The sequence below is a fragment of the Sinocyclocheilus grahami genome, unplaced genomic scaffold (assembly GCF_001515645.1).
Source record: "Sinocyclocheilus grahami isolate Dianchi unplaced genomic scaffold, SAMN03320097.WGS_v1.1 scaffold170.1, whole genome shotgun sequence".
Lineage (NCBI taxonomy): Eukaryota > Metazoa > Chordata > Actinopteri > Cypriniformes > Cyprinidae > Sinocyclocheilus > Sinocyclocheilus grahami.
In genome coordinates this window covers 189,655-206,274 of record NW_015505349.1, presented here as the reverse complement: position 1 = coordinate 206,274, position 16,620 = coordinate 189,655, and the positions used below count along the sequence as shown (strand labels likewise).

At 40.6% G+C, this 16,620-nt stretch overlaps 1 protein-coding gene across 7 annotated transcripts in view; it reads left to right on the top strand.

Moving 5' to 3' along the window:
• Positions 1-16,620, top strand: part of LOC107593365 (arginine-glutamic acid dipeptide repeats protein-like) — a 190,076-nt gene that overhangs the window by 125,798 nt on the left and 47,658 nt on the right. For 6 of the 7 annotated variants that reach the window (XM_016283048.1, XM_016283049.1, XM_016283053.1 and 3 more), the window contains exons 4-5: positions 13,470-13,575; positions 14,459-14,555. In XM_016283048.1, coding sequence (XP_016138534.1) covers positions 13,470-13,575; positions 14,459-14,555 — 203 coding nt within the window. Of the gene's footprint in view, positions 1-13,469; positions 13,576-14,458; positions 14,556-14,887; positions 15,196-16,070; positions 16,168-16,620 lie in introns of those variants that run through there. The other variant, XM_016283052.1, reaches the window with a different exon arrangement.

Here is a 16,620-nt window from a genome sequence, read left to right as displayed (position 1 = left end):
GCCCCAAAGAAGCTGTCAACCTCACTTTGTGTCGTCCTTCATCTCAGCAGACGTTAATGCACGCAGATGTTTCTTTTCTTCTTTTCATTCTAATCTAGTCCGGTGGTACAGCTTCTGCGCCAGCTCGGTTTGACATTAGTTCGGCGATGGAGGCTGATACCTCACTCTGCCAATTGAGATATCAGTTTACTCTGAATGTACTATGGTACTTGATGAAAATGTCAAATGGCTGATGTCTCTGCAGCCCTCCCCCGACCATATGGTCACATTTTAGTGCATGGGAAATCGTCTGTGCAGTTACACGCTTGCCTCAGTGTGTGTGTGTGTGTGTGTGTGTGTGTGTGTGTGTGTCCACTGCTGCCCATTACATCTAATTAGATTGACCTCAGCTCTTATCTGGCAGGACTGTGTAGGCACTCTATAACAAAGAACCAACTTGGTAGCTGCTGGTAGAGGTGTATGTGTAGTAAGGGTTGAAATACAGCTGAAAGATAACATGCTGGGAGTGCAACCGTGGGCTGAGTGTCAGCCCTGACCCTTGAACTCCAGCTGCCTGTGTCCTCCTCATCCCTGTGAGAGATATTCATCTCCTCTTCTCCTTGACGCAGAGTCAAAGTCTGTGAGCCAAGGAGATCCGCATTGTTTTCCGGAAGTTGTGCGCATGCACAGACCCGTGTGTGTGTTTGTACGTGGTGCGCGTGTGTAATTAAAGAGGACGAAGGGATTGGAGGAGGCAGATGATCTCTCCTCATGCCTGTAGTGCAGGGCTCCTGTGGCAGATTGACAGTCTGGAGCACAGATAAGCAGCTTCCTGTGGTGCTCCTCTTTTTCAGCCGTGCACACATGCTCATTAAAGTCTAAACGTATAGGGAGTGAGTCTACGCCTGTGCCTGTCTGTCTACATGCGGAAGTGTGTTGTCATTCAGATGTATATCCAGTATCTGTGTTGTGTTTGTATGAATATTTGTCAGCGATAATTTCTCTCGGCCACCGAGTACTGTGCCACACATCGAGCCAGAGGGTGGGGCTCCAGCTGGCATGTCGCAGGCCGGTTAGTTTACCGTCTGTCCACACACACACACACACACACAAGCTCCCCGACTCATCCCAAGGACCTCACGCCACAGTCCTTCTAGATCATTGAACGCTTGCCCACCTCTTAGGACGCCTGAGCTGGATCAGTATGCAGATTCGTCCCTTTGCCAGCCTGTGTAATGCTTTGGCTCCTTTATGCGAGAGGTATTAGAAACTATGTGTTTGCAGAGGTTGATGGTTGAAAGGAAACCCAGTGCGGGGGGGATGCTGGGTGAAAGAAGTGTGTGATGAATCACAAGTGAGGGTGGGAATTGTGCTCTTGTCCTGCCTTGATTTTTCTTCTTCCACTGGAGTGTACTTTGTAAAGACTACTTCCTGCTGAGTATCATTGTCAGGCAGCCAGGACTTGTAAGGATCAGCATTTTTCCTTGTCTTCCTCTCTTCCTTTCTTTATATCTTCAATTTTAAAAATTATAATTTTGTTCCAAATCTCGTGAGCTATGTTGCTGTGTACTGTCTACATAGGCAGTTGCCTTTTAAGGTAGCATCCAATATCAAATGGAACCTCATAAGCAGAGTTAACATGGTTTTCATTTTATTTTTTTTAGTTTTTAAAACTAAAAAACTATTTTTTGTATTTTAGTTTAATTTTGTCTTTTCAATTATGCACTTTTCATTTTTACTCTATCATAAATGTTTAATGCCTTTTTTTAAGCACAGTCTAGTGTTGATGTGACGTAGTCAATAGAATAAACTATTTTTATAGATCATTTTTGGATTTTGAACACTGAGCTTGTTGCAGTGCATTCTGGGATCAGCATTTCTTCAGAGTAAACCTGCTGCCTAAGAATTTGAACAAAAAAATTATAATTTTGTTCCAAATCTCGTGAGCTATGTTGCTGTGTACTGTCTACATAGGCAGTTGCCTTTTAAGGTAGCATCCAATATCAAATGGAACCTCATAAGCAGAGTTAACATGGTTTTCATTTTATTTTTTTTAGTTTTTAAAACTAAAAAACAATTTTTTGTATTTTAGTTTAATTTTTAGACTTTTAGACTTTTCAATTATGCACTTTTCATTTTTACTCTATCATAAATGTTTAATGCCTTTTTTTAAGCACAGTCTAGTGTTGATGTGACGTAGTCAATAGAATAAACTATTTTTATAGATCATTTTTGGATTTTGAACACTGAGCTTGTTGCAGTGCATTCTGGGATCAGCATTTCTTCAGAGTAAACCTGCTGCCTAAGAATTTGAACAAAACAAGCCATCTTAGAAAGCAGCATAAGGCTGCTGTCTATGTTTTGTATCAGCTGTTATAAAGAGAGGTGTGTAAGATGGCTTAAAGGGACAGTTCACCCAAAAATAATTATTTTTATCATTTACTCACCCTCATGTCATTCCAAACATGTATGACTTTCTTCTGTACAACACAAGCAGAGGTATTTTGAAAAATTACCCTTTTTTTCTCTCCGTACAATGAAAGTAAATGTCTTTTTAATGTTGTCTTGGGTCCCACTGACTTTCATTCTATAGACAAAAACAGTTCTTTAATTCTGAACTTCATCTGTTGTGTTCCACAGACATAAAGGTGAGTAAATAATGACAATTTTCTATTCCTTTAAAATGTGATGCAGGTTGACAGCACACTAGGTTTTGGAACTGAGCTAGTTTTTATAAGTATTTCCATCAGCTGCAGTTAGCCGAATCAGCGGGGGAGATGGCAGAGTTATATCAGTCTCTCTCTCTCTCGTTCTCTCTCTTTCTCCCATAAACCCAAACAGCTTCACTTATATACAAAACCTGCTCTTGTACTCAATCCGCAAACTTCGAGCCACATGCACACTGGCCAATGAAAGGTGAATGCTGTAATCAGCCCAATCAAATAATCAGAACCCAAGTGAGTCAGCGATGCAATTAGAGCCAGAGCAGAACAAAGAGCATTGTGTCAGAGTACAGCAGCGCAGAGAACAGAGGAAGGGTTTGCGCAGCGTCTGTTACCACAAGCCGCTTTCCCTGCATCAGCTTGGCTCGCTCCAGCCTGAACACACTGATCGATTAGCCGTGGCTTAACCAAGACTTCTCATTTCCTGCCTTCCATTACTGCGCTCCATCACACCCGGCACTGCTCAGCGGCCCATGCTGCAGCCTCAATGCTAGGATTAACCAGCCAACCAGGCACAGTTCACATTTAAACATGCGTCGTGTTTTTCTCTCTCTTTTTTCTGTATCCTAACATAAAGGCCCCACAGCTTGTTTCATTCATACGTCAGTCTCGTAAATACACTATTTCTTCATTTAACTCCTGCTGCAACCTTTTCACCCCACCATGATCCTGTCTGTGTTTATCTATGAATGCATGGCTTCTCCCCTCCCCGGCGACTGAAACAACCCAGTCATTAGGCCACACTAACAAGGCAGTGCATTGTCTCTCTCTCTGCTTTCATTCAGGAAGTGCAGAGACATGAGCAGGGACTCGAGGCTAAACCGAGCCCACTGCTTGTGCGACTGATCTGCCGTTGCTCTCTCTACAGATTTCAGGACTGGATAAGCTGTGTTTTGCCTTTGTGCTCAAATGTTTTGAGATGTTTCACATTTCTAGGAGGCTGTACGCCAGGCTTGTGCTCTTGTAGTACATTATCTCACCGGGCCGTGTGACAAGGTTGTGTCAGAGAGCTGTAGAATTATGGAGTAACTCTATACTATGACGGTGACCATTGAGGTCAGGAACATGGATCCGGCGTCCCCTGAGCTCGCTGGCATTCTCCTCTAAGTCGCACTGCTTCAGTCCATAAATCTACACTGTCAGCAGCCATGTAGGGCTGGCACAGTCAGGTTTTAGATAAGATGTTACCCAAGATGTAGGAAGAGATCAAATCTAAAACTTCAAGAGGGAATGGATTACCAATGTTACAGTAGTCTTTGAATTGGTTGCTGAATGATTATTCTCCAAAATTGGTTCTAATTGCATACTAATTATTTGTTATTATTATCTTATTATTTAACAATTGTTAAATTATATTTTCATATTGCATATATCATAAAATATATTGTTGATATATCGTTTTTTTATATTATTTACATTATAGTAAAACTCTTGAATGGTACACATTATCAGTCAGAAAGCAGATCAAAATTTAATTCAGCAAGCAATTTATTGATTTAAAATGTTTGTGAGAATTTGAGCACTTATTAAAAGAACCTGATCATAAGTGTTATTTGTGAATCAGACCGTTTGCACTGTATATTGTTTTTTGAGTGCTGTCAATGGTAACTACACAATAAAAAGGCATGATGTCTATTTATTGTGTTTGATGTGACTGGATACCACAAAATAACACAATCACATTCAATTCAGGCTGCAAATTCACATCATAGGTAGAATATGATTTATTTTGTCTGGGCGCTGTCAATTGAGCAGTGGCATTGAAATCTTGTGTGTGTGTGTGTGTACACGTACTGCAAAGCTTTCTGATTTGGCCTGCTATCGATAGCTGTATTCAGAGATCTTCATTTCCTGCTATTGTCTGGATGGGCTCAAACAACCACAACTGAAAGAAAAGAAAGAGTAGTCTGTATTTAGCTGTATTTTAGAAACTATGCGGCTATCTTATGAGTCCGCTCAAATGCTTTACAGATTGTTTCTTATAGATAAAAGCATTCATTTTTATGATGCATTGTTTTGTTTAACCATTTCAAAAGAATGTCTCTAGTTTGGTTTGCTCTTTTAATGTCTCCTGCAACAAGAACAATAGACCTGTACCATCAGTGCAGTCTCGTGAAGAAAAAAGTGTTTCTCCTTAATAGCAGTACAATAACAACCTTTTAAATATTAACGTTGTCTTTCCACCCATTGTTTGCCTGGAGACTGCTGTCAATCATGTCTCAGGAAACACCCCCTCCTTTCATGTCCAGCCCCCAGCATTCAGGCAGTAACTGAAGTGTTTGAGTACCAGGTGGGGGGTTGAGTCAGGGGAAAAAACTGTTTTGAAAGAGGAAAAGGGGGGAAGGGATACGAGCCAGTCACACCTGCTGTGTGTAGCAACCCAACAAATGCTGTGATACACATCATAGCCACTGCCTCTTCATATCAAACACACCTGACGTGATATCGCCCAATGGCCAGCTACAGGAAATAGCCTTCAAGATCAAGAATCAGAGCGAGGAAATAGAGAGAGGGAGATTGTGCAGAGAGTCGAGTGTTTTAAGCGTTGCTGTGTTTTTGAGTCTGGTGTAATGGATGCTGCAGTAGCAGGGAGATCTTAATTAGCATTATTTGTACACTCAGCACGGCGCAAGTCACCGCTAAATGGACAGAAACGTACAATAATGTCTACAGATCTCTGGCTTCCAGCATGATGGATGGATAAGGTGGTTTCATTCCAAAACCTATTGAGCTGCTTTGTTTTGTACTGTCTACATATGGAGCTGCTTTCTAAAGTGAAAACCACAATTGACTGCAGTAGAGTTTAGCATAGTATTTTGTGAAGATAACAACATGATGCTGTAATAAGCATAATAAATAAATAGCAGACACATATATTGGTTAAATACTACATTTAAGTGTTTTAAACAATTGTATCCATAATTTTCAGTATTTTCACTATTGAATGAATATAAATTTAGAGTTCACATTTCACTTAACATACCTTTTTTGTGTACATTGCAATACATTCTGGGATTGTCTTAGCCACAAAGAGTACATACAATCATGACAAAGCAAGGCAATCTTTAAGTGATTAAATGTAATTCATTAAATGCAGATGTGTCAGCAAAAATAGTTTTAAAAGATTAAAAACAGTGCTTTATCCCAAATTAAAGTGTATTGTTTTTATGCTTATTACACTTAAGTTTAGGATCAGTTATTTGTTTGTTTTATTTTATTTTAAAGAAATTAATTTTTTTGTAGCGAGGATGCATTGAATTGGGAAAAAAGAACTGTAAAGACTTTTACATTGTTACAGAAAATTTCCTTTTCAAATAAATGCTGTTCTTTTAAACTTTCTATTCATCAGGAAAAAAACATATCATGGGTTCCACAAAAATATTAAACAGCACAACTGTTTTTTAACACTGGTAATGCCATTGCCTGTATTCTTGTGCACTTTGTTTGTGGAGCACTGTTTATATACATAGCTACCCATGTAGATCATTCCAGCACAGTCACAATTGAGGCTTCTTTAAAAGACAGCTGTTTATGCTGTAGACGGTGAGGCAGCTCACTGTAAAATTTGGCTGAAATTGTGTATTAGTAGGGGTGAGTAATGTAACTGCCTTGCTTTGGGTTGGGAACATGCCTTAAAATGTTACCTAGGCAGACAGCTTCACTTGGTTTTGGACCAGAGCTCACATGAGTGGATTTGTGTCACAAGGTTTGGGGGGTGTAGTTTTATCCTGGTTTTGTTACACTAAAAATCTCCCCCTTTGAACTGCCTAATGCTCATCAAATCCAATATAGAGAGTGGCTGACAGATGGGCAGACTTTGTTCAAAGTGAGTAGAGATTTAATATCTTAAACAGCAGAGGGAGAGAGAGAGGCGCCCGGTGTTTAGCAGAATAAAGGTCCTGACTGTGCCGGCATCACAGCTGTGACTCTCCCTCCCTCCCTCCATTTGTTCTTGTAGACAGGCGGAGGAGTAATCTGTACACAGGCTTTTGCAGGGGAGAAACATGTCATCAGCACTTGTTTACTATTATTAGTTTCAGTCTGACAGTGGCAGGGCAGCACAATTGCTCTCCTTCAACAGCTCGAGTCGAAAGGAGTCTATGTGAGGCTTGCTTCTTTTTCTTTACGTATTAAAAAAGGAAAAGCATGCTACATGTCTTTATTCACATGGGACGTTTTTGTTCACAGGGCTGTTTTGGGGCTTACAACAAAGTGTTTTTCCTCTCTGTTACTCAGGCACATACAGCTGTGAGCTGAGGTCCAGATGGAAGTACTTGTGTGTGTGTGTATATGGAGAGAGCTGCGTCTGGTCTATGTCTGAGAGGCAGTTAAAGAGAGAGCGAGCGTATGGGCGGAAACTGTCTCGGTGTGCACATCCATCATGCGTGAGAGAGTGAGCCCTTCCAACCAGCTAATCATATTATGTTTTGTAGATCATAGATCTGTCCCCCTCGATGCCACCACCATGTACGTGCATTGGGCAGAATAAGCGCTCGAGCCGTTTGGATTCTTCGCATGCCTCCCAAAGCTCCCAAGAAACCATTTTCCACCACCACCTTCTTCAGGAACTGTGAAAACCCCTGCTTTTCTTCGGTTCCTCTGCACTAGTCTGAGCCCAGTTTGGTTAGTGAAACCGGAGAGAGTTCTGGTGCCGGATGACAGAAAAGCACAACATTGAAATTGAAAATAAACACACATTTCCTGTTAATGTGCTTTAGGTGGGAAGCTTCAGGGTCTGGCTTTGCTTAGCTGTGGGTTGGTTATGTGAGAAGAGAGCACGAGGGCCCAGGCTGCTGTTGTTTTACCGTCTCCTGTTAATGTGGGAGCAATGTGACTGCTTCAAGCTGCCTGTTAAAAAATAAGACCTGCCAGCACTGCTGCAGCTGCCGCCATGTTTAATGATTACGCTAAACGGACAAAATGTCAGCTGACAACACGCAGCGTCAGATCACAGGGGTGGGAGGTTCTGCCACGGCGGCCATATCAGTGTTGGTACCTTCAGCAATAGCATGTAATAAACCTTGACTAACTCAAACGCAATGTGCGCAGGCATTCGCTTCGTGTAATTTTCCTCTCATTACCACCTCGGTTCTTGCATCCAAGCATGGCTCATGAGCCCGTTTCTGTTTGCAGCTCTTTAATTCTCATATCACTAATGAATAGTCCTCACAAATCTTTTCTCTGTGATGTGTGCCACACATCAGGATATTATTAGTCCAGTAGCTCCCTGTGGAAAGCCCAGCTGTTGGCGAGCTGGTGGACCCCTGGTAGACTTCACCCTGCTCCGTTCCCCCTCCGGCCAGACCTCGTAAAGTCCAGCTTCAGCTTCTTATAGCACTCTCACTGGACTCTTACACTGGCTGTGCTGTAATTAGTGCTGCCCGAGCTGTTCGTCTCGCCCTACCTCCCCCATGCTTCTGACACTTCCCACTTCTCTCTTCTGCCCTCTTTAGGTCAGGCTTATATCATGAATGTAGCATCAGGCATCACAATATGCATGTTTGGATTGGAGTTTATTATTATATACACTCCATATATACATTTATATATATGGAGTGTGTGTGTATATATATATATATATATGTATATGTATGTATGTATTTATGGAGTGTATATAATAAGCTCCAATCGAAACATGATATTGTGATGCCTGATGCTACATTCATGATGCATGTGTATGTATGTGTTGTGTGTGCATTTTTCTGTAGTTTAAAGGAATAACTTCATAACAATAAATAACTTCAAATAATAAAAGCTATGAAAGTATTCGCACAGCCCTATGAGACTTGAATGTGACTTGAAAAATGAATGTGTCTGATTCATAGTGGGTGGGGAGGTCATTTCTGTTTTGGATTACCGTGTGACTCGCAGGTTTAGCGCTCAATGATCAGACAAAGGAAGCAGCACAACCTTTATAGAGAGAAGAAGAGAGCAGACAGACCACCACCACCCCCTCCGTTCTCCTCTGGAATGCCTCGCTCCTCTTATGGAGGGGAAATCTCTCCCTTTACTGTCTCCATTGCTGACTGAGACCCAGTTTATAAGTGAACCGGCCAGCCCCTTGAGCAGTCTTAATTCAGTCATGTGTTTGAAGAGGTGGCTTTGAGCTGTGCTGGGATCAGCCAGATGAAGAACGGCTCAGGGAGGGAATGCTGTGTGGAATGTCACTAATCAATTCAGCATTGTAATTGTAATGGGCTCCTCGCCGCTGCCTCCATTCGACTGCCTCTCTTTGCCTCAGAGTGCTTATCTTGATAATTTGATTTTGCGCAGTGATCTGTTCAGTGTAACATGCAAACATAATTAGGGTCTGATAATGAAACAGTCATTTCCAGCTCTAGAGCAGCGACAGGAAAGGTCGCACAATTCGGCCACATAAGGAACTGTTTGGCACCACAGATATCTTAGCAAACCGTATGTGTTGGTTCTTGAGGTCTGGAGGTGTTTATGCATGTTTAAAGGAGTCATATGATGTTGTTAAAAAGAACATTGTTTTGTGTATTTGGTGTAATGAAGTGTTTATGCGGTTTAAGGTAAAAAAAAAAAAAAAAAACATTATTTTCCACATACTGTACATTATTGTTTCTCCTCTATGCCCCGCCTTTCTGAAACGCATCAATTTTCACAAAGCTCATCGTTCTGAAAAGCGTGGTGTGCTCTGATTGGCCTCAAGCATGTGACGAAAACCCTTGAGCTCAAGTGTGTGACGGAAATGTTACGCCCCTTACCATATTGTGATGGCGTGTCCCGGAGCGATGAGACAAAAACATTAAAACCCATTATAAACGAGGCATTTGTTGCATCCAGTAGGGACATAATTACGGATTATAATAATTTATACTGTCTTTTTACGCGTTGCGTGGCATTGCGCCACGTAAACATAAAACCATGTCTGCATTTGTGATCGGAGAAATGACAAGCAACAAGCACTACTCTACACTGCTCAAAACTCGCGTTTGAATCATCAGTGGCAAATTCTTTAAATATGAAAACGTACTTACAGTCTGAGTCAGAACAGCCGGCATTGTAGGGAGAGTAGCCAGGATTAGGAAACAGTCCTCCATAAAATGCGCTGCACACATCTGAATATTTGGGTTGAACTGTTCTGGAACAGTGTTGTAAATACAACTTAACCACTGATTTCTAGTTGTGTCCTCTTTTGGAAGGCCAAACAAAGTATTTTCGCTTTCGCAACGAAACACACAGCGTCTTCACAACATGGCGGCGACGGTGGCAGCAACAATAGAGTTACGCCTTCTTTCTTTGCTTGAACATTTGGGCGGTGTTATGCAAATCTTCCCACATCGTGACATAGACATGTGGGGGCATGTTTAAACGAGGCGTTTTAGGAAGGCGTGGACCAGTCTTAACTTTTATAAAAAAATATCTCTTTGGGTTTGAGACTTTAGTCGTTGCAACTTTAGGGATCTTATCTATTCACAAACAGCTTGTAACACTCCAAAGAGAAAGGAAAACTTGAAATTGCATCATATGACCCCTTTAAACTCAATGTTTTATAGGGTTAATGTTCATTTTTAATGTTGTAAATGAAGGAAGGAGTGCTCAAAGCAACCCCCACACTGCTTTTGGTCTTTTTTGTAAAAAAAAAAAAAAAAATGAGAAAATCATCTCGTGAATTGTATCGCATTGTGAGTAGGGATGTTCATTTCGGCTATTTTTCCTAACCGACGCTCGTTAACCGATTGTTAACCATTAGCCGACAACATTATTTTTAATTAGAATTGAATTAAATTTGAAAGGATAAGTGTATGTGACCCGTTAAAAAATACTAATATTTGTTTTCCGGGGATTCATTTTAAATTCGCAAAAAGCAGCAAACAACAGAACATGAGGTTTCACATGGTCATATCACATCACGCACATGCAGCGCTTCTGCCAGCAGAGAAAACCATAATAAAGCTAGGCTATATATATACAGTATCTCACAGAAGTGAGTACACCCCTCACATTTTTGTAAATATTTTATTATATGTTTTCATGTGACAACACTGAAGAAATGACACTGCTACAATGTAAAGTAGTGAGTGTACAGCTTGTATAACAGTGTAAATTTGCTGTCCCCTCAAAATAACTCAACACACAGCCATTAATGTCTAAACCGCTGGCCACAAAAGTGAGTACACCCCTAAGTGAAAATTGGGCCCCAAAGTGTCTATTTTGTGTGGCCACCATTATTTTCCAGCACTGCCTTAACCCTCTTGGGCATGGAGTCCTCTTCCACTTCTCCATGATGACATCACGGAGCTGGTGGATGTTCGAGACCTTGCGCTTCTCCACCTTCCGTTTGAGGATGCCCCACAGATGCTCAATAGGGTTTAGATCTGAGACATGCTTGGCCAATCCATCACCTTTACCCTCAGCTTCTTTAGCAAGGCAGTGGTCATCTTGGCGTGTTTGGGGTCGTTATCATGTTGGAATACTGCCCTGCGGCCCAGTCTCCGAAGGGAGGGGATCATGCTCTGCTTCAGTATGTCACAGTACATGTTGGCATTCATGGTTCCCTCAATGAACTGTAGCTCCCCAGTGCCGGCAGCACTCATGCAGCCCCAGACCATGATACTCCCACCATACATTGTAGCAAAGTGTCATTTCTTCAGTGTTGTCACATGAAAACATACAATTTTAAAAAAATGTGAGGGGTCTACTCACTTCTGTGAGATACTGTGTGTGTGTGTGTGTATATTAGGGATGCACCGATATGAAAATTTTGGCCGATACCGATAACCGATTATTCTTTATTTTTGAAAGCCGATAACCGATATGTTGGCCGATAAATCTATATCCAAATTGTTATATACTTTTTGAGAGCCTGATTACAAAAAAGGTCTCATCATTAAAAGCCACATCCCAAACACTTATTTTTACTTAATAAATTAAGAAAATGAAAGAAAAACTGTGCAACAAGTAGCCTAGGATGCAGAGTTTCGGTTCATTTTTGTGCTGCGCAAAAGGAAACCAGACGGCAGAAAGTGGCATCCTATTTTTTTTTAGGCTTATTTTACAAAAGCACAAAGATTTGTTTTTATTGTGGATGTACACAAATAAAGGCAAACCTTTTACAATTCCGATTATCTTTGACTAAAAGGAGTAGTTTCTTCCACTGTTAGAAGGAAAAAATTCAATTGATTGTGCCAGTGCCGCATGCGCACACACAGTTAAGCATTGCTAACCTTGACAATGCAGCCTGTTCATTATCATAATAAAATAGTGAGTAAAACATATGGGAAAAAAACGATGTAGTAAAAAAATATGTAGTAAAATCTGTGCCGTTAATTGTTATCACCGCACTGCCGTGATGTTATGCAAAACATTTTGTTTTACGTGGATATTGGAACGCGAGTGAAGCCTGGGCTACATAATAAATAATAATTTCCCATTCAAATACTTTGCGAATACGAAAACATTTGATTTTGTGTCGATTGAGAGACCCAATGTTGATTTCAGTTTCATTTTAGCCTAAATGAATTCGTTTTGGCTTGTCGTTTATATTGCTATAGCTTCTTATATTTTTAATTCTTGCTCTTATCTAAATACTGTTAATTGAACGGATTTGTTGTGGAGTGAGGGGAACTAAGCCTAGCTAGGTTTACAGTGTTTATTATAATGTTTGTAAACATTTCGCCTCGGCATTAGGCCTATTTCTGAATGAAACAATAAAATGCAACATATACGTGACTGTATATTTTTCCCCTCTAAAAAAAACATTTTTTTTTTTTTTATACGCGTAGCATATTTTAACCATGCAGCAAACCTTTTTAAATATTTTGATAAATTACTGAAAAAATTAATAATTAAATGACTTTTTAAACCATTTAACTGGTTGTATTAATCGGTCAAAATTCTTACGGTCAGTTAACCGGTTAAACGGTTAAAATGAACATCCCTAACTGTGAGTTGAGTGAATCGTTACATCCCTACCAAGGATTCTTTCCTTCGACTTTCATTTGTCAGTAATTTGAAAAGAGAGCATTTCGTTTGAACATTCCCCCCCCCCTGAATCAGGCTTTCAATAAAAAAGACCCCTGGCTATGTGATCCATCCTAGGATTCACACTCTGCCTTTTGTGGGGAATGTGGTAATCTGTAGTCATGTTAAAGATGACTGTGATTTCTGGCCGCTGCTCCGGGGGTCTTGTCGCCAGCGTCTGCTGAGCTGTGGTTTCTTTAATGTCCTTTTAAACCATTTGAATGGTCAGTTGGCTTCGTGTGAGAGGATAATAAATATTTCATGTCAGATAATAAAAACAGTGCTTTGCCCTTTTCTTCCCTCTCTCTGGCCCTTCTTGGAAGTGCCTCTGGGTGGTCTGGACACGACTCAGTGCTGCCAGTTGCTGGTCGTTCTGCGCTACTGCAGTGAATGCGGCTGCATGCAGTCCCATGGACGGACAGCGGGTGGCAGAGTTCAAAGTGCAGCTGCGGTAAAGAGGGGAGTGGCAGCTGATGTGTTTGGCTAGACAAAGCTAGCCTCATTTTTTTTCATTTTTAGTTGCCTGATTATGAACTATGCATGTTTCTTCAGCTCCCTCCCACACATGGCATGAAGCTGTTTACTTTATTAAAGAATTAAATGCCTTCAATCCCTTTTTAATTGACTTTGTTCCACCCAGGGCTTTTGGCACAGGACGATTAGAATTATAAACCCAGTTGTGTGGCACCAGCTTACGTTTGCCAAGAGCTCAATTCGCGATGCTGTTAACAAACAAATGATGTCTATTTATTTTAACGCATGTTTATTTTTCTCTTTCAGAGTAAACGGGACCATCTGTTAATGAATGTGAAATGGTACTACCGTCAATCTGAGGTACCTGACTCTGTCTACCAGCACCTGGTGCAGGACCGCAACAATGAGAACGGTACGTGTGTGTGTGTGTGTGTGTGTGTTGGTTGAAAAACACAGGACTCCCGCTTGAAGGGTCCTTCTTGCGCGACATTATTTATGTAACCACCCGTGGTTATTGGTTTGTGAAGTTTCATAGAGAACGGCATCTCAAATAAATGTGGATTTGGAAAAAGATACCACCCTCCTGCCCTTGTTTCCCTGGTAACGCTCCCTCAAGAGCGACAGCGGGGCCATGAAGTGCAAATAACTTTCAATGTAATGTGCCCTCCGAGCGCTCATTCTCCCGACTATCAGCAGCAAATCTGAGCTTGATACACACATCAGGCAGTAATAACTGGCTGGGGGGACTCTGCCCGGCCGGGGCTTTGGCACTTTGATTCACACCACACTCCAATAAAGCATTAAGAAGGCTTGCGTTTCTGCCAGCTTGTCGGAGCGCAGCAGCCACCACCTGCTGCACCACTGACTAGTCTGACATGGCAGCCATTGTTATTTGTGCTGATGCCATCTGAATACGAATGTTCATCCAATACTGTCTGTATGGATCGTTGTGACATTTGTCATTGAAATATATTGAAATCATATATTGAAATATTTGCCTGCTTCACCATAAAAATACAGTTTAAGTTTTTCATGCAGCTTTTTCAATTGCATTGATTGTTTGTTTGTTTTTTTTATTGAAATCCATTGCTTAATTCCTTTCCATTCTATTGTCCATTTCCAAGAGCTTCCATACTGTTACTTTCATTGTGTCTATAACAATCATATTTCATAAGCTGTGAGATTGTCTGGTTTCTTTTGTGTCTCGCCTGCGTTTATTATGTGTGCACATTTTTATTAGCGGCAGTCTGGAATGCCTCTCACGCTCGGTGTCTGTTTTATGTCTCTTTCTCCAGACTCTGGTCGCGAGCTTGTTATTACTGATCCTGTGGTTAAGAGCAGAGAGCTCTTCATCTCAGACTATGTGGACACCTATCATGCTGCTGCCCTCAGGTAACAAACATAATTAAATTTACCTGTGCTTAACAGTTGATTAAATTGTCCACAGCAGTAAAGTGCTTAAGACTTCACCTAATACAGAAAAACCTCACAATATTCAATGCACCTCAATATACCTCTCAATCCCAATATATTTAGCCTTTTGAGTGTATATATATATATATATATATATATATATATATATATATATAATAACACTAACACATTTTTTTTTTTTTATAATGTGTTTGGCTAGACAAAGCTAGCCTCATTTTTTTTCATTTTTAGTTGCCTGATTATGAACTATGCATGTTTCTTCAGCTCCCTCCCACACATGGCATGAAGCTGTTTACTTTATTAAAGAATTAAATGCCTTCAATCCCTTTTTAATTGACTTTGTTCCACCCAGGGCTTTTGGCACAGGACGATTAGAATTATAAACCCAGTTGTGTGGCACCAGCTTACGTTTGCCAAGAGCTCAATTCGCGATGCTGTTAACAAACAAATGATGTCTATTTATTTTAACGCATGTTTATTTTTCTCTTTCAGAGTAAACGGGACCATCTGTTAATGAATGTGAAATGGTACTACCGTCAATCTGAGGTACCTGACTCTGTCTACCAGCACCTGGTGCAGGACCGCAACAATGAGAACGGTACGTGTGTGTGTGTGTGTTGGTTGAAAAACACAGGACTCCCGCTTGAAGGGTCCTTCTTGCGCGACATTATTTATGTAACCACCCGTGGTTATTGGTTTGTGAAGTTTCATAGAGAACGGCATCTCAAATAAATGTGGATTTGGAAAAAGATACCACCCTCCTGCCCTTGTTTCCCTGGTAACGCTCCCTCAAGAGCGACAGCGGGGCCATGAAGTGCAAATAACTTTCAATGTAATGTGCCCTCCGAGCGCTCATTCTCCCGACTATCAGCAGCAAATCTGAGCTTGATACACACATCAGGCAGTAATAACTGGCTGGGGGGACTCTGCCCGGCCGGGGCTTTGGCACTTTGATTCACACCACACTCCAATAAAGCATTAAGAAGGCTTGCGTTTCTGCCAGCTTGTCGGAGCGCAGCAGCCACCACCTGCTGCACCACTGACTAGTCTGACATGGCAGCCATTGTTATTTGTGCTGATGCCATCTGAATACGAATGTTCATCCAATACTGTCTGTATGGATCGTTGTGACATTTGTCATTGAAATATATTGAAATCATATATTGAAATATTTGCCTGCTTCACCATAAAAATACAGTTTAAGTTTTTCATGCAGCTTTTTCAATTGCATTGATTGTTTGTTTGTTTTTTTTATTGAAATCCATTGCTTAATTCCTTTCCATTCTATTGTCCATTTCCAAGAGCTTCCATACTGTTACTTTCATTGTGTCTATAACAATCATATTTCATAAGCTGTGAGATTGTCTGGTTTCTTTTGTGTCTCGCCTGCGTTTATTATGTGTGCACATTTTTATTAGCGGCAGTCTGGAATGCCTCTCACGCTCGGTGTCTGTTTTATGTCTCTTTCTCCAGACTCTGGTCGCGAGCTTGTTATTACTGATCCTGTGGTTAAGAGCAGAGAGCTCTTCATCTCAGACTATGTGGACACCTATCATGCTGCTGCCCTCAGGTAACAAACATAATTAAATTTACCTGTGCTTAACAGTTGATTAAATTGTCCACAGCAGTAAAGTGCTTAAGACTTCACCTAATACAGAAAAACCTCACAATATTCAATGCACCTCAATATACCTCTCAATCCCAATATATTTAGCCTTTTGAGTGTATATATATATATATATATATATATATATATATATAATATGACTACAACATTTTTTTTACTTTTTAAACCGTTTAACTGATTGTATTAATCGGTCAGAATTCTTCACGGTCGGTTAACGGTTAACATGAACATCCCTATATTAGGGCTTTATTTTTTATTATTTTTTAGTAATTTATCAAAATATTTAAAAAGGTTTGCTGCATGGTTGAAATACGCTATGCGTATATAAAAAAAAATTTTTTAGAGGGGAAAAAAATATATAAGTCGCGTCTAAGTCACATTTTATTGTTTCATTCA